At 43.3% G+C, this 18699-nt stretch overlaps 1 protein-coding gene across 12 annotated transcripts in view; it reads left to right on the top strand.

Annotated features, from left to right (window-relative positions):
* The window catches only part of MSRA (methionine sulfoxide reductase A), a 385886-nt gene that overhangs the window by 141026 nt on the left and 226161 nt on the right, over positions 1-18699 (top strand). For 11 of the 12 annotated variants that reach the window (XM_054561185.2, XM_024251322.3, XM_054561179.2 and 8 more), the window contains exon 2: positions 14814-14882. The exons of the other annotated variant lie outside the window; for it this stretch is intronic. In XM_054561185.2, the coding sequence (XP_054417160.1) occupies positions 14814-14882 (69 nt within the window). The remainder of the gene's footprint in view (positions 1-14813; positions 14883-18699) is intronic. 12 annotated transcript variants of the gene reach the window in all.

Genomic DNA, 18699 nt, shown 5'->3' with positions numbered 1-18699 from the left:
ACTCATTGTGGGTTGAGGAGGCCCTTTTGGGCAAGCTTACCACCGTTTATAACAGCATGTTCATGGGAAAATGGATTCTAAATCTCAGACACCCATTTCATAAACATGCTTTTGAAATGTGACTCATTTTTAAGTTGGGGGTTTGCCTGTATTATAATATGTTCTCCCCAGAAACTTTCTCAACAATAGTTTACATTTTGAGCTATCAGCCTTTTGGGAAGAAAAAGTGACAGAAAATAGAGATTACTATAATTTAGTCTTGGCACTAATAGCCTGGCAGACCTACCAAGACATAATTCTCCTCGAAATCAGATTTACTGCAAGGCCTGTGCTGAAGTCTTCTCATAGCTGATGTATGCCAAGTCACACTCGTCTTCTACGTTTCTAGAATTCTAGGGTCTTATTCAGGTGCTTCCAAAAACATCTGATCAGAATCAGCACATGAGAAACATTTTGGGCCTGCCTTAGACCCCATTCAGCACACGGCTTTATGGAGGCCAATGGCCTTCCCACTGAGAGAGACACTGTGCAGGCTCCAGAGTGGGTTCAGTGTGAGGCTGCCTCCTTTGTCTCCCCTGTGTTTGATATTTTCAGACACTACCCTCATTTTATTCAACAAAGCTCCATTCAGTCATTACAGAATCCATCAAAGAAGTGTCCATTGCTAGAATGTGCAAGTTTTTATTGAGCATGTATTCAGGGACGATAACCAAGCAGACTGTGCTGCTATCCCTAGTCTCCATCTGTTAGTGAAGTCAGGCACCCAGCAGTGTGTTTAAAGAGCCACTGCCATCTCCAGTGACTTCCCTGAGTTAAGATGTTCTATTTCGCCTCTATCTTTCATAGAAAGGCAAGTGTAAAAAAGCACCACCAAGTTCCTGTCTGTGTCATGTGTAGAACCAAAGTTGAAGATTTTGTTCATTATGTTTCTTAATATGAATATGCGCTGGGTTATCCAACTTCCCTTAATTAGCCATGGGACCAAGTCTGCTATCTCAGAATGACAGGTCCTTAGAAGAAAATTTTAGAGTAGCTGATTTACATGTGCTGTATCTCTAGTAAGGGCAGGATTTTAAAAAAAATTCTACCCACTTATTGAAAATCAATTGAGAGCTTCATAGTAAAAACTTGATAATTTAAGGGAAATATATAACATTCCAACTGCTTTTAGAATTCAGAATGTGAACATCTAAAACAGATTTTAAAATACTCTTCTGTTATGGAAGAAAAATTGCAAGAGAGAGAGGAACAGAAAGGATGAGAAGGAAGAGGGACAGAGCAATAATTCAAACAGCACCAAGTTCCAGAAAGGCAAAATACTTGCTGCTGTACGAGTCTCATTCTCCCTCTCTCTCCTCCAAAGTAAAAAAGGGGTGAACCCAGAAATACTTCATTTTTAAATAAATAATCTTTTATTTCTATCGAAAATTTTGCATGGTTGATCCTCTTAAAATCCTTCCCCACTTAAGATAATTAAGGCCAGGCGTGGTGGCTCATGCCTGTAATCCCAGCATTTTGGGAAGCCGAGACAGGTGGATCACTTGAGGTCAGGAGTTTGAGACCAGCCTGGCCAACATGGTGAAACCGGTCTCTACTAAAAGTACAAAAACTAGCCACGTGTGGTGGCAGCCACCTGTAATCCCAGCTACTTGGGAGGCTGAGGCAGGAAAATGGCTTGAACCTGGGAGGCGGAGGTTGCAGTGAGCCGAGATCATGCTACTGCACTCCTGCCTCCTCATTTCCACAGAGTGAGGGAAAAAAAAAAAAAGCAATTGACATGTTGCTCTGGGGACTGCAGCCCAATTTTGTAGAGGAAATGGAGTGATATCTCTATCTTGAGGCCTTCCAGGGTACTTACGTTACTTGGAATTTTAAAGCTGGGTTGCAGTTTTGCTACCATATGATACGAATGGGATCATCTTTGACATTTGTCCTGGGACTGGATGCAGTTTAAGCATGAGGCTGATCAGAGCTCAGGGGCTGCTTACCTGCAGGTGCCAGCCACTCCTACATCCCAGCCTGGCCCTCAGCCCTGGGAAGAGACTCCTGGGCTTCCAGGTGTTCACTGGGGGAGCAAAGACTGGGGATGTTTAAAATATTTTTTATTTCTATTTCTGAAAAAGTAATACATCATACAGAAGTTCAAAAGTAACAAGAGTTTTTAAAAACAAATTATAGAATGCAGTACTATTCTCCTGCACTTTGATTTTTCCCTCAATTAACTGTGTATCTGGTAGATAGTTTCATATCTGTAACTATAGTTACCCTATTCTTTATAAAGGTGCAGATTATTGCATAGCGTAGATTATTTTATGCAAACAATTAGGACCAGTATTTTTACAAGCAATCTGGTAATGACTGTCTTTGTCTGTGAGCCAAGCCTGTGCTATGGAAGCTCAACTGGGATGAACCTTGTTAATGTTTCATGTTAATTTTCTATCTTTTTTTTGGTTTGTTTTTTGAGTCTCACTCGCTTCAGTGCAGTGGCACAATCTCGGCTCATTGCAACCTCTGCCTCCCGGGTTCAAACAGTTCTTCTGCCTCATCCTCCTGAGTAGCTGGGACTATAGGCGCATGCCACCACGCCAGGCTAATTTTTTGTATTTTAGTAGAGACGGGGGTTCCCCATGTTGCCCAGGGTGGTCTTGAATTCCTCAACTCAGGCAATTTGCCTACCTTGGCCTCCCCAGGTGCTAGGATTACAGGTGTGAGCCACCGCGCCTGGCCTAATTTTCTGTCTCTTTATCACTGTATTATTTCCTGTAGAATCTTCTTTTTCTTCTGAACCTCAGCAAGAGACAATAATTGAATAAATTGGAAGCCTCGTGTTTTTAATGGAGGCCAGCTGGCCTGAGCAAAACTGATATCTATGTTCATCTCTACAACGATTCCTCTTTTCTTCTTAAAGTCACATATTTAGCTATCTCCTTCATCTCTAATGTAAAAAGAGAATCAAGACAAGTTTGCTGTAAAGTTTATAATGACACAGTTCATGCTCCATTTTTGATGGGGAGCTTCCATCAAGAAATAAAGCCAGAATTCGTTTTCACGAATGAATAGCAGCAAGAAAGCCAATAGGCCTGACCTTACCCTGCAGCAGGCCTGCTTTGTAAAGCTGGCAGCAGTGTTCAAGGGTGAAAGGTTGGTGTTGGTCTGGAACAGATTGGAAGGGGAGGTGTAGGCCCATCAGGCTCAGCTGAGCGTTATGTCCAATCATTTATCACTGTCAGAGGGGAGGGGGTGCGGGTTGGGGGAGCCACTGGACCACTCCCCGCTCAGCTGCTCTCTGACAGCTGACAGTGCCCCTTGCAACCTCCAGGCATACGATGTGCCTTCAAGGGACAGTGTGGTACATGCTTAAGGCCACTGACATGTTCACAAGGAAGAGAGATGTGCTGTATACTGTGGAGCTTCTCTAGAACCGTGTGCCACCTTCTCTTCATGCCGTTGTGTAGAACTGCTTGTAGAAACAGATTTAATGATGTTTCGGAGGCACACGTTGGGCTCCAGAGTGACAGTATGACTTGGGGGATAGGATGAGCAAGTTCCTCGGTGGGCCTCATGCCTTAATTACATCCACAGTACCTGGGGACTCTGTACAACACTGAGATTTTAATGTGGCAAAACCGGCATGGACAGATGCTGGGGAGGAAGGAAATAACTTTGCTGCTTCTATGGGTCAGGAAGCGAGGCCTCTACACGTCTTTGAAGGACAGTACCTTTTTAAAAAAATGTATTTATTTATTTTTATTTTTTGAGACAGAGTCTCGCTCTGTCACCCAGGCTGGAGTGCAGTGGTGCAATCTCGACTCACCACAACCTCTGCCTCCTGGGTTTAAGCCATTCTCCTGCCTCACCCTCCCGAGTAGCTGGGCTTACATGGATGCACCACCATGCCCGGCTAGTTTTTTATTTTTTTATTTTTTTATTTTTTTATTTTTAGTAGAGACGGGGTTTCACCATGTTGGCCAGGTTGGTCTCGATCTCCTGACCTCAAGTAATCCGCCCACCTCGGCCTCCCAAAGTGCTGGGATTACAGGTATGAGCCACTGTACCTGGCCAGGACAGTACCTTTTTAACAAGAATAATAAGTATGATTTGTATATGACTCTTTTTAGATATGTTTAACATTCATCTTCAAAATGTAAAATATGTTTTAGACTCAATAGGAAACACATGTCTTAGTATAAAAGAAATTCCTTTTGGTCTATAGCCATGTGTTTCGGTACACCTACTTTCAACGTTGTTATTCACAAGGATGTCACAGGCATCAGGCTGAAATACAGATTTTAATCCTTAAAGTAACCTTATTTTCATTGTCATTTATATTCTCAAGATTATCTAATTTTGGTAGTCATTAGGAATTACTTGTGTTAATAGTGGTAGTGAGATTTCATAAAAGTCAGGTGGAAAATTTCCATCAATTAATGTAATATTATATGCTTATCACAGATGCCTAAGTTAGACATGGTACTTAAATGTGGCAATTAATAAAAGTATTCCAAAGGTGAAAATGGATTTCTTCTAAAAATGGAATTAATGATGATGGAATGCTTGTGTTGGGAACTCAGGCTAGTCTGGTGCTTGCCGGAGGTGCAGGATGCTTTGAGAGCTGCAGGCAGTGCTGTCAACACAGAGGCACGTGTTGACGTGTCTGATCAGCAGCCCTAAGAAGTGGGTCGGGGCATTGCAGGCTGGTGAAGGCTGGAGAGAGGGCCAGGGTTGTCTTTCTCTCTGTATCACCAGCAGTAAGCACCGTGCAAATACCAGTGTTCAGGAGCCACATTCTAACTGTGATGGGGTTTGGCTGAAATGCAAATCCCCAGGCCTTGATGGGGCAGATATGGGTTCCCAGGTCTCTCTGCCAACGTCCATCAGCCCTTCCTACACATGCCCACTGGGGAGTTGATAAGCTTGCTCAGAAGCCCTCTCCAAGACAGGGACAATGACTTGGCCCTCACCAGAGAGGATGTCAAAGACCAGTAATATAGCTGGTTTGGTTTATTCTGGAAGTCCCTGAACAGCTTGAGTGTGCATCACTTGGGGCAGTTTCTTAGCTAGCAAGCCAGGAAAGTTCAAGGTGCCCACAACCCTGGGAAGAAAAGGGCTCTGCTGCACCTTCCTGTGATGAAGCAGGCAAGCAGCCGGTCATGGGTTATTGTCATGGAAGAGAGGGTAACTGCTTTCTATTTCTCTTTCCTTCTCAAAGAAAACAGAGGAGTGGGACTTAGAAGAAAACGTGGTATTTTACAACTTCCAAAATACACCCGATAGGGGCTAACTTTCCTTTTTTTCAAGTGTTTCTTTCAGTTTTTTTCTTCTTCTGATAATTTACTGATTAGCAAAGAAATACTTGCTTAAGAAAATTTTGGGAATACATAAAAGTATAAAGAAGGAAGAAAAATCAGCCATGACTACAGCAGCATCATGCTTTCTTGTTGTCATTTTCCTTGACTTCATTCTTTACTTGACGAGGATACTTTATTTTTTTGGATCTTACTTTTTCCCCACTCAACTCTCTCTATATTATGATTATTTCCTGATGCCAGGAAAAAAGTATTTATGGTCATACTTTAAAAGTTACCTTGTAATACTGTATCTCAGAACTGTGTCACAATTTTATTCTCCATTTGTGGGGTCATTCAGCTTATTTACAGTTTTTCAGTGTTATAAACAGTTCTGTTGTAAACATCTCTGGAAATCTTTGTCTCAATTCTGATTATCTCCTACAGTAGCTCTTTATAATTGCAGTGACTAGGTCGAAGGGTGGAAATGCTTTTGACATTCTTTATTGGTTGTGGTAGTTGTGGCAGGGTTTCCTCTGTCACCCAGGCTGGAGTGCAATGGGGCAGTCATAGCTCACTGCAGCTTCTAACTACTGGGCTAAAATGTTTCTCCTGGCTCAGCTTCCCCAGTAGCTGGGACCACAGGTGCACACCACCATGCCTGGCTAACTTATTTATTTATATTTTGTGGAGATGGGGGTCTCGCTATGTTGCCCAGGTTGGCTTTTGGCATTCTTGGTACCTATTGTCAGACTGCTTTCCAAATAGACTGTAGCGTTTCATGCTCCATGAGCAGTGTAGGAGAAAGCTTGTCTCACTGAAGCCTCATCAGTGCTCAGCATTGTGTTTGCAAGTTTTGCCGTTTCCACGAATCAAAGCTAGTCTGTCTTGTGTGACTGAGCATCTATTGTGTATTTATATAATTAACAATTTATCTGCATAATATCAGTTCCCATCATTCCTCCCTTTATCTTTGGTGATGCAGCCTGTGTCTTTTGCAGAATCATGGATGCCTGCTTTGGGAGCCTGGAGAGATGGTCTCTGTGTTGGCTTCTAGGGGATCCCTGTGATCACCTTTCCTCAGTCCCCAGACTGTCTGCAGCCTCAGGGAATAGGGGGCACGGTAGGCTCACCCTAGGCCGATAGGCTCACCCTAGGCCAGGTTTTTTGTTTGTTTGTTTGTTTTCTTGAGACATAGTCTCACTCTGTTGCCAGGCTGGAGTGCGGTGGTGCAATCTCGGCCCACTGCAACCTCCACCTCCTGGGTTCAAGTGATTCTCCTGCCTCAGCCTCCTGAGTAGCTGGGACTACAAATGCGCGCCACCACGCCCAGCTAATTTTTGTATTTTTTAGTAGAGATGGCGTTTCACCATGTTGGCCAGGATGGTATCGCTCTCTTGACCTCGTGATCTGCCCGCCAGTTTTTTTTTAATGAATAAAAAGGGGCTTGTGGTTGGGGCATCTCCATTTAGCTTTGTCATCGTAGGCTTGTGGTCACACTCGTGGGCTTGTGCACTGAGCAGACTTCAGGAAATGCAGCAGGCAAATCATCAGAAGGAAGAATGCCCTCTATTTGCATAATGCTTTATTCTTCTAAAAATGTATCCTCATCCTTATTTCCTCACTCTTTGGGCTAAAAATCCTCTCTCAGGATTTTTCTTAATAAGTGGTTGATGAAATGGAGTCCTTGAGTGTAGGATCTATGAAATTTATCTTTGCCCCACAACACTAACTCCTGGCACTTATCAGTGCAGAGAACATCCTTGCCAGGGAATGAGCATGAGCCAAAGGACCCGCCTCTAGGTACCAGCTTATGCCTCACCAAGACGGGTTACTGTGCAGGCTGGGCTTTCAGCCTGGGCTGTTCTGCCCATCCTATTCTGACCTCTTGAAGCTCAGGCTTGCTCTTCTGCAGAAAGAGCTGGGAGGTATGGGGGTTGCCTGAGCTGGGCATCGGCTTCATTACCAGCCGGGAGGTGCATCTCCGGTTTGCTGTGTCTGGAGCAAAGGAAGCGGGAGAGATGGTGGTGGAGGGCGGGGTTGACTGGGGAGGCCAGCGGTCAGAGCAAGAGGATAAAATCCTGAATGACACCTGATTTGTTTTTGGTGCTGTGATTTTTCACTGTTGTCCCATTGTCCTCTGTTTTTCCATCACATACCTTTTGTTTTGGGGGCAGCCCCCACTTGCATACAGTCCCTGGTCACCATGGGGGAGAGCAGTGAGCTGCCTTCCCCTTCTCCTCCAGCTTTGAGAGTAAATTTCGCCTTCTGGGTACCCACAGCAGCTGGGGACATTTGCCTCATTCCTACTGTGGCCTTCCTGGGGAAATCCCAGCCTTGCTGCGCCTCATCACGGGTTCCAGCTGCCAGTTGTTGCTTGCCTTCCAGGTCAGGGAGGAGCACTGGGACTTCATGGGACACAGGATGATGAGTGGGGGCAGTGGTCAGCAGGGAGGGGAGAAGCCCCTCCCAGTGACTCACCCAGCACCATGTTAGTCCCCATGTAGCCCCTCCTGACATACAGAACATGCTGCTATTGGGGGCAAAACCCACTCTTGGTTAACTTGCACCTTAAAACACCATATCGCACATTGTAGGAGCTGTGAGGGACAAACACAACAGAACCTCAGTGCCCCTGGGCATGTATGACTAGAGGCGTGACTCCGTCCTCTCTCAGAGCCCCTGCCCAAGATTTGAGTGACAGCCACTTCATCCTTAGCATCTTCGGAGAGGACTTGGGCAGGATCGGGGCCCAGAACGCTCAGTCAGTGTCCTTGAGGGGCCCGTTGCGGAGATGGGAGTGGCTAGTCTGATTCCAGGGCTTGTGGGCCACATAGGAACCTTACTTAGTTCCTGACTGACTTGTACCCTGAACCACCATGACTTTGTGACCTGGAGAAGGAGCCACAAAGAAACAGATAACAAGAGGGACTGTGAGACCATATTTTGTTGGGGTGTTGACAGATTTTTATTACCATATTACTGAGATAAATGCACTTTACTCCAGCCCCACCGTGACCCTCCTCTCTGCTGATCAGTGCAGTAGCAGCTGGATTAGTCAGTAGAAACACTTGATAAGTCAGTCCAGACCCCTCAGGAGCATGCGGTATGGGTTGGGTTGGCATGGGGTTAATAACATGACCCGATGAGCTTGTACTTCTTGGTGACCCGCAGTTCTGAGAGTTTAGTCTGATCCAAGACTCTTCCAGTCCTGAGATGATTTTGTGTCTAGTGGCTAATCAGGACTCCCAAGATGGCAGCTGCTGTTCCTGGAATCTCCAGTTAGGTTGTCCCCTGGTCACCCAGTCCCCACTGCTTCCCCCACCCTCCTTACCCAGAGGATACGAATTTTAGGTATCACCGGTTGAGCACAGGACAGGGAGCTCATTCCTGATTGGTTTATGCATGAATTTGCATTATTGTAGATGTGTTATCAAGCAGTTTTACTGTGCCCTTTTCGAGGAAGAAAGTCATTCAATTTGAAGTGCATGAGACATTCACAAAACAAAATAAAAAGCAATGTCAGTATCATCTTCTTAAGCTTTTGAACATGTCCCCCCGATCCCGTTCAACATCCAGAAGTTGACTTTGACCCAGTCTTGGTCTAATTAACTGCTACTCTGCAAGCACTGGGCTCTCAAGATAAATGAAAATCTGTTTCTTGTTCTCATATCTTCTTGGCGGAGGACACATCACTGCCATCAGCAGAGGTTGTCCTCCCAGAGCATGTGGCTTTGGCGTGTGCCCCTTGGAGCAGAGAAGGGGCTGGGGCATGTGCCCAACCCACCAGATGGGAGGCACCCACTGTGCTATGGCTGGGCAACAGATGTCCCTGTTGGAGACTCTTCTGTCTCCATTTCACATTCTACTGGTAATCAATAGTTAGGGCTCAATCAGTGAATGGCTTTTCTGTTTAATAAATTCGTTTCTGTGGTGAAACATGCCATTGATTTTGAAACAAATTTATAAATGGTGGGTTAGGTTCCCAGGTTAGCCCACCCTTCCCCCAAATCTTACTGAACCTATACGAAGGGTTTAAAGGATCTTTGTTTCTTTGGCCCCCAAATACTTGCCTTAGCAGAGTTTCAATGAGAAAATGTCCTTAGAAACTCCACCTTGGTTTCTAGGAATAGAGCTGTCATTTCTTGGTTGTAAAGAACTTGCTATTCTCTCGTTATGGAGTGGAAAGTTATCCCTAGAGCAATATATAGTGTGGGGGATTTTCAGAGGGTTTTTATCACAGTGTAGAAATAAGAAGGAAAATGACTTCTTCCCCTGTGCCATCTTTGTTTTATCCATTTAAACCAGGAATGGCAAAATGATTTCATCACACATGATGCCTCTAAGTGATGAGACTCTATGGGTACTGTGTTGAGAAAAGATTCTGTGGTCACATTCGGGGATCAAGAAAGTATGCTGTGGTTGATGAGTGATGTCTGCCATGGGCATGGTCGTGGAGGGGAAGTGACTATTGTTTATTTGCCATTCCTGAAACAGACCTGTTGGAAAGTAAAGTTCACACAGGTGATGATACCAGCCTAACTGTCATATAGAGTTTGTTATGTACTGGACACTGTTCTGAGTACTTTTTGTATTTAATTCTCAAAGCACCCCATGAAGTAAGTACAAATGAGGAAATTTACAATGAAGAAATTCTTACAGATGAGGACACAGAGGCATGAAGAGGTTGAGTGACTAAACCAAGATCATAAGGGTAGGAAGTAGGAGAGCTGAGAGTCACAGTCAGGCTGTCTTGTCCCGGAGCCCCTGTTCTTAGCCACCAGTTCTGTCCTGACTCCTGCTTGTGAGTGTTGTGCCTGCAGTCCATAAGACTGATGTAAAACTCAGCTGTATTTCAGAAGAAGGTGCCAAATCATGTTTATGAACCTGTTATCTTTGGGCTTCAGGCTCTGGAATTAAAGACAAGACAAGGCCCCCGGGGACCTCATCAGTGAGGAGGGAATAGCAAGTGAACTTCCTCCACCTTCTCCAATTCATGGAGCATTTCTGGTCTTTCCACCTCAGCCAGCACTGCCAACCTTTCAGATGAGACTAGGTAAATGGGAAAGGGAAGAGGGGTCGAGGTTTAAGGAGTGGAATAGAGGAGTTACCTTGTATCCAGGCCACCTGGCTGGGGGAGCTATTTCTGAGGGCCATTTTCAATGATCATTTTATGTAAGGAGCACACACTTGTACACATAAAGATATGTAACAGTCATGCGCCACATAACAATGTTTTGGCCAACAAGGGATTATATATATGATGGTGGTCCCTTAAGATTATAATGGAACTGAAAAATTTTTATCACCTAGTGACATTGTAACCATCATGACATCATAGCACAACACATTATTCATGTATTTTTGGTGATACTGTTGTAAACAAACCTACTGCACTGCTAGTCGTATAAAAGTTCAGCACATTCGATAATGTATAGTACATAATACTTGATAATCATCATAAACAACTATGTTATTGGCTTATATATTTGCTATACTATACTTTTTGTCCTTATTTTAGAGTGTGCTCCTGCAGTTATAAAAAACTGTAAAATAGCCTGAGGCAGGTACTTCAGGAGGTGTCCAGAAGAAGACGTTGTTACCATAGGAGATGACAGCTCCAAGCGTGTTATTGCCTCTAAAGACCTTCAGTGGGACAAGATGTGGAGGGTGGAAGACAGTGATATTAATGATTCTGATCATGCTTAGGCTTAGGCGAATGTGTGCATTTGTGTCTTAGTTTTCAACAGAAAATTTAAAAAGTAAAAAATGAAAATTTTAAAAATAGGAAGAAGTTTTCAACAGAAAATTTAAAAAGTGAAAAATGAAAATTTTAAAAACAGGAAGAGCTTATAGAATAAAGATAAAAATATTTTCGTGTACTTGTACAATGTGCTTATGTTTTAAACTATGTTATTACAACAGTCAAAAAGTAAAAAATAGTTTAAAAGTTTATAAAGTAAAAAATTACAGTAGCTGAGGTTAATTTAGTATTGAAGAAAGAAAATTTAAAAAAAATTTAGTGTAGCCTAAGTGCGTGATATTTATAAAGTCCGTGGTAGTGTTCAGTAATGGCCTAGGCCTTCACACCCACTCACCACTCATTGACTTACCCAGAGCAGCTTCCAGTCCTGCAAGCTCCATTTGTCATAAATACCCTACACAGGTGTACCTTTTTTTAAAAAAAAACCTTTTATGCTGTATTTTTACTGTACCTTTTCTGTGCTTATAGATATCTAGATCACAAATACCATTGTATTACAGTTGACTACAGTATTCAGTATAGTCACATGCTGTACAGGTCATAGCCTAGGAGCAAGAGACTATACCACATAGCCATAGCCTAGGTGTGTAGTTAGCTCTACCATCTAGGTTTGTGTAAGTGCACTCTGTGTTGCCCAATGACAAAATGACCTGACAACACGTACATTTCCCTGAATATATCCCTGTTGTTAAGTGATGCATAACTATGTATATATATTTTTAATGTATCAAGTTATCTTTCATAATGGCTAAAGAGATATTTTTTTTAGTACCATTTACCTCATTCGTTAATTTAACAAATACTCATCAAATGCCCGTTCTGTGTCCATACGCTGAGAGAGGATTATGGAAATGGGGAGTCAGAGAGCTACGACCCCTGCCCTCCCTGAGCTGGCAGTCTACTGATAGATGCAGTCCCTGTCCAAACAGTGGCATAAGTGCAAAGTGCTACTTGGGTGAGTGCTGCAGAGGAAAGGCCCTTGTACCGAGAGACCAGGGTGGCTGTGGTAGACAGATGAGGGATGCTGGTGTTCTGACCACGCAGGTGCTTGCCGGCCATGCCAAAGAGCTTTGACTCTGGCCTGAGAGTCATGGGATGCCATGGAAGGGGAGGGAGGGGTCTTGGAGTTTGTGTCACATGATTAGATTTTTTTCCCTTTGGAAAGATAATTGTGGCTACAGTGGGAAGAATGAATTGGACAAGGGATGTAGAAGAGTTAGGAGGCAGATGTCGAAGTCCAGAAAAAGGGGTCATGACAGTTGGGGCTAGGGAGGCTTGGGTAATGAAAAAAAGAAGTGAGGGGGATGCTACAGGTGTCTGGGAGGGGACCGTCACCAGCTGTGGTGGCAGATTGGATATGGGGAGTGAAGGGAAGAGAAGGGATAAGGGCAGTTACAAAGCAGGAGCATGGCAGGCCCATTCCCAAAGGTGGGGGATGCTGGCAGAGAAGCTGGTTTGGGGTGGGAGGACATCCTGTGTGGTTTTGCGGTGTTCAGAGGAGATGTCAGATAGGGTGCACTTTGGATTGTGAACATGTGGGTTTCAGCTGGGCCATCGACAGACCTCGATGGATTGTCTTGGGAAACCAACTACTGTGGAAAAAATAGAAAAATCTATAATTTTGATTTTTTGAATTCAAACATTTTCACCCTAGACAATAAGAAAAGAATCTAACAATGACAAAGGAAATTAATAAAAATAAATGTCTTGCATAGTCTTTCTATTTTCATTTTTATGTTCTTCTGCCAGTCTTTTCCCATATTCATATTTTAATTAGTTGTCATTATAATCTATGTAGAAGATGTAATAGGATTGTGTTTCCTTACCATTATCCCAAATATTTTCCCACATTTCTGTATCTCTCTCAAGGCTGCATTTAAAACATGTCGGGTAACATTCCATTCATTTGATAAATCATAAATGGTAATTTTCTAAGCAATTTTCGTACTTTTGGTTATTTAGTTGATTTTAAGATTTTGTTAATACAGGTAATACTTTCATAAATATTATGTATATCGCCTTTTTTTCTCTTGCGTTTTTTTCTTAAGGTAAATTCTTACAAGTGGGATTCATGGGTTTAAAGAGTTTGAATAGATTTCTGACTTGTGGTGTGGGTCAAGGCAAATGTTTTCCAAACCACTGACAGGGCTGTGAGGCAAGAACGAAAGGGCAGATCTTTGATCTCCACACGGAAGCTCAGCATGTTTGTTTGAATTCAGTAACCAGTGATCCTAACCAGATCAGTGAATGCTTGACAGGGTCCTTCCATCACACAGCTGGGACCTTCCATCACACATCTGCTAATTGTGCCAGTTAATGGCTACAGACCTCTATAAGGCCACTGAGCTCACCACCTTGCCCTCAGAGCCCCAGAAGGGAACTGATGGAATCCCTAAGGGCTACAGGCAGGTTCCCATGGGTTTGGATGGGTGCTCAAGATCTTCCATGACCTAGTGTCAGTCTAAGAGATTTACTTGCCATTGCTTCTCAAAATAGCACCTCCACTCCACCAAGACAGATTGTTCTGTGGCCCAGGTAGATGAGATGAGAGGTAGATGGCCCTCACTCAAGTTGCTCCCTCACCCTTGCCTTTGCAAACCTGACTTCTCCTTTGGATTCCAGCAGTGGCAGCGCCTTCAGGCAGCACATCTGACTTCCCACCCAGCTCTCCTGCTACAATTTCCTGCACTCCTGCAGAACCCTCCGTCCACATGGCAGGACTTAGCACATAATTATATGCCTTCTTTAATGTTTGTTTTTGCAGTTGTTATTTCTTGAAGATAACTGTACTCTCCTCGAGGGCAGGAACTGTGTCATCTTTCCCTAGACCCCTCCAAGCCTGGCCTCAGTGCTGAGCCCTTTGCGTGAACCCAGCCAATCCACTGTGACCCATTACATCAAAGCGTCTGTGCCCATGATGCAGTGTGAAGCGTCTTAGCTATCCTTTTCTTTTGTATTTTCCACATAAGTGCTGCTATTCAAAACCTGCTGAGGATATTATTTAGAAAATGCTCATAGATGGGAAATACTCATCTTCTCTATTGATCACAGTTTGGGGGTTGTAAGATCAAGTTAATGCTGGAAAACAATAACCTGGTCACTTGTTATTTCTAAGTCCTCGATGTCCACTAGGGTGGGAAGGGTGACTGGTTAGGAGGACCTGGGGTGGGGGATAAGGAGCAGTAGGAGGCACTGGAATATCTGTCTGGCTCTTAAGGAGGCTGGTGTCTTTGGCCCGGGTGAACAGTGCTTGTATTGTAGTGAAATGACATGTTCTGCTATTGTGTTTTTTGAAAAATTGGTCCCAATGCTACCTTGCCCTTTTTACTTCGCACTTTAAATACTGAGTGCATCAGTGTTCTGATTGTTAGCAGTCTGCAGGGTGATTCACCCCAGTTCAGCCTGGAATTTGGAGCTTTGCCTGTTTTTTAGAGATGGCGTGGCAGAAGAGGGACTCTGGCTGGGTGTCAGGAGCCTTCAGGCCCAGCTGGGTCTGTAGCCACCCATTGTCCAGCTCTGCACAAGCTCAGACCTCAGCCTACTCATTTATAAAATGGCATACCTGAACTAGATGATCTCTAGGCCCTTCTGCAACAGAGATTAAAAACAAAATAATTGAAGCTGTCTTCAGAGGGTAAGCTTGGGTGCATTTTTAACTCAAAGGAGAAATAGGCTCATTGACACATTTAATGACATGTGTTAGTATGTGTTAGAACTTTACACTTAAACTTGCATTTCTTTCTTTTTTTTTTTTTTTTTTCTAGCCAAACATCATGTCAATGGCAACAGAACAGTCGAACCTTTCCCAGAGGGAACACAGATGGCTGTATTTGGTAAGATATCAACTCTGAAAGAAAACCCAAATTGTGTGCAAAGACTAGTGCCAAATTTCTTAGTTTTAGCAAGTGTCCTCAGGGCTTCAAAATCTGGGCTCTTCTAGATATTTACAAGTTGTTACAGCCAAGAAAACTATTGAGTTCCTAGTAATTTCTGGGGTTGGAAAAGCTTATTCTATAGAATTTAGTGTGCTTTATTTTCTCACTTTGACAACCAAATATCAAACTGAGTATTTGCTATTTCTTATGTCCACACTGTAAATTAACCTGCTAATTTAGGGTTTGAGTTTTTCTTTGCTAGCAGGGATTTTTTTTTCCACGTGGATATATCACGTTGTTAAAGGCTGGGATTTAAGTAGTTTTGACTTGTTATTACACAAAGATTAAGCTAATTGAATGATCTCTTTCTTCTCCATCATGAATTAAGCACGCTCCTTAAGAGAAAACATTAATTAAAAATGTTTTCAGCAAAGTCCAATTCCTGAGTGATATAATGTACAATTATGTGGTTGAGCAGAACTTCTCTGTTAAAATTCCAAACTGTTTAGTGAAGAGGTCCTGTTTAATACGTGTTTCCTTCCCTCCATGCCTCATGTCATCTAAACTTCCTTCAGAATATCTCTGCACCATGGCCCTTTCTTTGCCTGCCTTCTTTTCTCCATTCTTTCCTTCTTTACCTCTCCTTCCTTTGGGGCCCCCCTCCCACCTCCCCTCCCCTTCTCTCTAGCAGTGCTCTGGGGTTCATCCCTGTCTTACCCACTGAAAATGACAATCTCTGTCCTCTGGAATTTCAACTGGACATTCAGCTGCCTCCCTTCGTTCCTTCCCCTCCACGTTTAGACAGGTTCTGTGATGTCCCTCATCCTAAAAATGTGAGGTCCCCTGATTTCATGCCTCCCGTAGCTTCTGTCCTGCTCTGGTCTTGACGGTAATCTCCTTTGAGGGTACAAAACTGCTTTGAAGCCTTGAAGTGCGTTTGAACTGGAAATTAGCCTCAGAACAACTTGGTCTGTAAATGAGCACATTCAAGATAGACTGTTCCCTTATTCCCAGAGATAGAACAAGAATTAGGCATCAGTGAAGATTTGCAGCTGGAGAGTTATAAACAGGGACCCAGTGCCACCTCAGTATTGGTAAATCATGCTCTGCGTAGGCTATCACCTTTTAAAATATACTGATCAGTGATGAGAAATCATTATGCTCAGAAATTTAAATGGAGAAGTTGATTTTGTAGAAGGCATAATGGCCTCTCTAAACCATGTGCTAAAATGTTTGATTTGCTAACTTTCCTCTCCCAGCATGGTGTCTGTTATCATGGGACAGCAAATGTCACATGTATCAGTGTTCAAAGGGGCCTTTTGATGATTTATTTATTTATTTTCCAGTCTCTCAGATTCGCCAACCCCAGGCATATGAGAAACTAGGTCTTATGTCATATTTTTTGGGAAACAGTAAATGACACTAACCCATTATTAGTGGGTTTCCCTCTGTTGTGATATTGAAATAAAACTTCTTTCTTGAAGGGCAGACTCAGTACCAGATGGGCTGATGACATTTTTTGACTACAGAATTGGAAATAACAGGGAATAAGGCTCTGTGGCAAGCCTTTCTTTTCTATTTTGTTTTTTATTTTATTTTATTTTATTTTGCAGTGGGGGGTTGGAGTGGACAGGTTTGGTTTGTAGCGGCTTACTCAACATCCTTACCCAAGGCCTTCATTGTTTGACTTTCAGCAAGCAACTTCCCCTCTCTAAGCCTCCATTTTTCAATGAGGAGGCTGACGGGTGAGCTCTAAGACCTCTGCAGCTCTAGGCCCTTGGCCTTTAACTCTTACGTATTCAGGACTGAAGGCTCTTGGAGCAGGAGGCAGCCCCTGGGAGGCCTACTGTGCATGGCCAGCATGTGTGGTTTTAGAAGAGATGAATCATGTGCATAATTTCTACAAGTTAACAACATATAAGAGGCAGAATTATACAGATCATAAAATAGAATATGTTTGACATGTAAGAATTCTTACTTTAGAAGTGCAGTTTAGCTCTTCCAGATGCTTAAATTAAGGCCTTATTTTGGTTAAGTATATGCAAGCATTTCATATTAATGTCTTCAAGATGATTCTCACTTTCTATCACTTGTCCCCCTGGCCTAGGGTGGAGTAGGGGATTTGGGGGGTTTTGAGGGTGGGCTTCTGCCGTTCTGGTTTGTTTATCACTGCAATGGAAAGGTCAACTCAGCACAGTGCTTGACTCTTTGGGATACATTGGGCATTTCTTCCTGCCCCAGCCCCTTGCAAAGCTGATGGACTCATATATTCCTCTTCCTAGTGAGGCCATGTGACTTATCCAGAGACACTTGGCCAAGGAGGTGGTTGGTGGAGCTACAGTTTGAGCCCAAGTCTAACTGACCCTGAATCCATGTTCTTGTTATGATGTTCCCTGACTCTCTCTGCACTGGTTCAAGGAACCCTGGGAAAACCTGATAGATTCAGAGACACCTTTCAGCAGGATCCATACACAAAAGCATGATCTGCAGCCAGGCCCATTTAGCAAATCGATTTGTATACTTGCATGCCTTCCCAGAGTGCTCTGAAGGATTCTTGAGAAGTAGCCTTTGCTGGGAGAATACTGGTTGGAGCAGCATCTCCTACTGCTATCATGCTTTTCCATTTGACCATAGTAGCATGTATTATTAATGCACAGGAGGATGTCTTACATTCCCTTGACTGTGAGTTCATCAAAACAGTGATGGCACTTGTAATTGTTCAGACCCATTCTTCAGCCTTGGAGGTCTTCATATTATCACCAATTACGTGTCTTTTTTTTTTTTTTGAGATGGTGTCTCACTCTGTTGCCCAGGCTGGAGTGCACTGGCACGATCTCAGCTCACTGTAACCTCCACTTCCCGAGTTCAAGTGATTCTCCTGCCTCAGCCTCCCAAGTAGCTGGGATTACAGGCGTGCATCACCATGCTAACCTTTTTTTTTTTTTTTTTGTATTTTTAGTAGAGATGGGGTTTTTCCATGTTGGCCAGGCTGGTCTCGAACTCCTAACCTCAAGAGATCTGCCCACTTTAGCCTCCCCAAATGCCGGGATTACAGACATGAGCCATCACACCCGGCCACAATGTCATTATCTATTGGTTAATCATTTGAATATACCTTACCTTTAGAATGCTACCGAAATAAGAACTTTGAAATTTAATCCACTCTACAAATGACCATTGGACTTCCATGAAGCTTTTAGATTAGAATGTGAAATGTCAGGAAGGACAGATAGAGTGTGGGATAAAGGCATTCCAGTGTGAAAAATGCACGAATGGGTCATATCAAGGGATCAGAGAACAGATAGATGATTCCTTAAAATCTGTCGCTGGCATACAGTCTTCACAGATTTTCTTTTGTAGCCCAACAGTTAGTTTTTCTCCTAGTCTCCTTTTCTCTCTGGTTTTTCTGAGGCTTCCTCAGGTATGAGAACATCTTTTGCCACCCTGCTGGGCCTGTCTTAGAAAGGTTCTCTCTGGCCATCAATATCTTAATGAAAGTGACAGTCTGTTGGCCACGGGCCACTCCATCCACGTGGAGGGCCGGGTTCCAGCCTCTGCAGAAGTGGTTGTTCTCAGCACAGACCAGCTACTCATTGCCTTTAAAATACTCCATAGTCAAGAAGATGGGTAATTTCACAAGAAAATCAAAGCTTACTAATTTAAAAGGCTGGAAAATGGAGGGCAGGGGATTCCAAGCTTAATTTGTGAAGATTTTTGGTACAATTAAAAAATATTTTATACAAAATATTAGCTGGGTATGGTGGCATGCACCTCT

The sequence above is a fragment of the Pongo abelii genome, chromosome 7 (assembly GCF_028885655.2).
Source record: "Pongo abelii isolate AG06213 chromosome 7, NHGRI_mPonAbe1-v2.0_pri, whole genome shotgun sequence".
NCBI lineage: Eukaryota > Metazoa > Chordata > Mammalia > Primates > Hominidae > Pongo > Pongo abelii.
The sequence above is the reverse complement of the archived record's forward strand: the minus strand, read 5'-3'. Positions and strand labels throughout refer to the sequence as shown.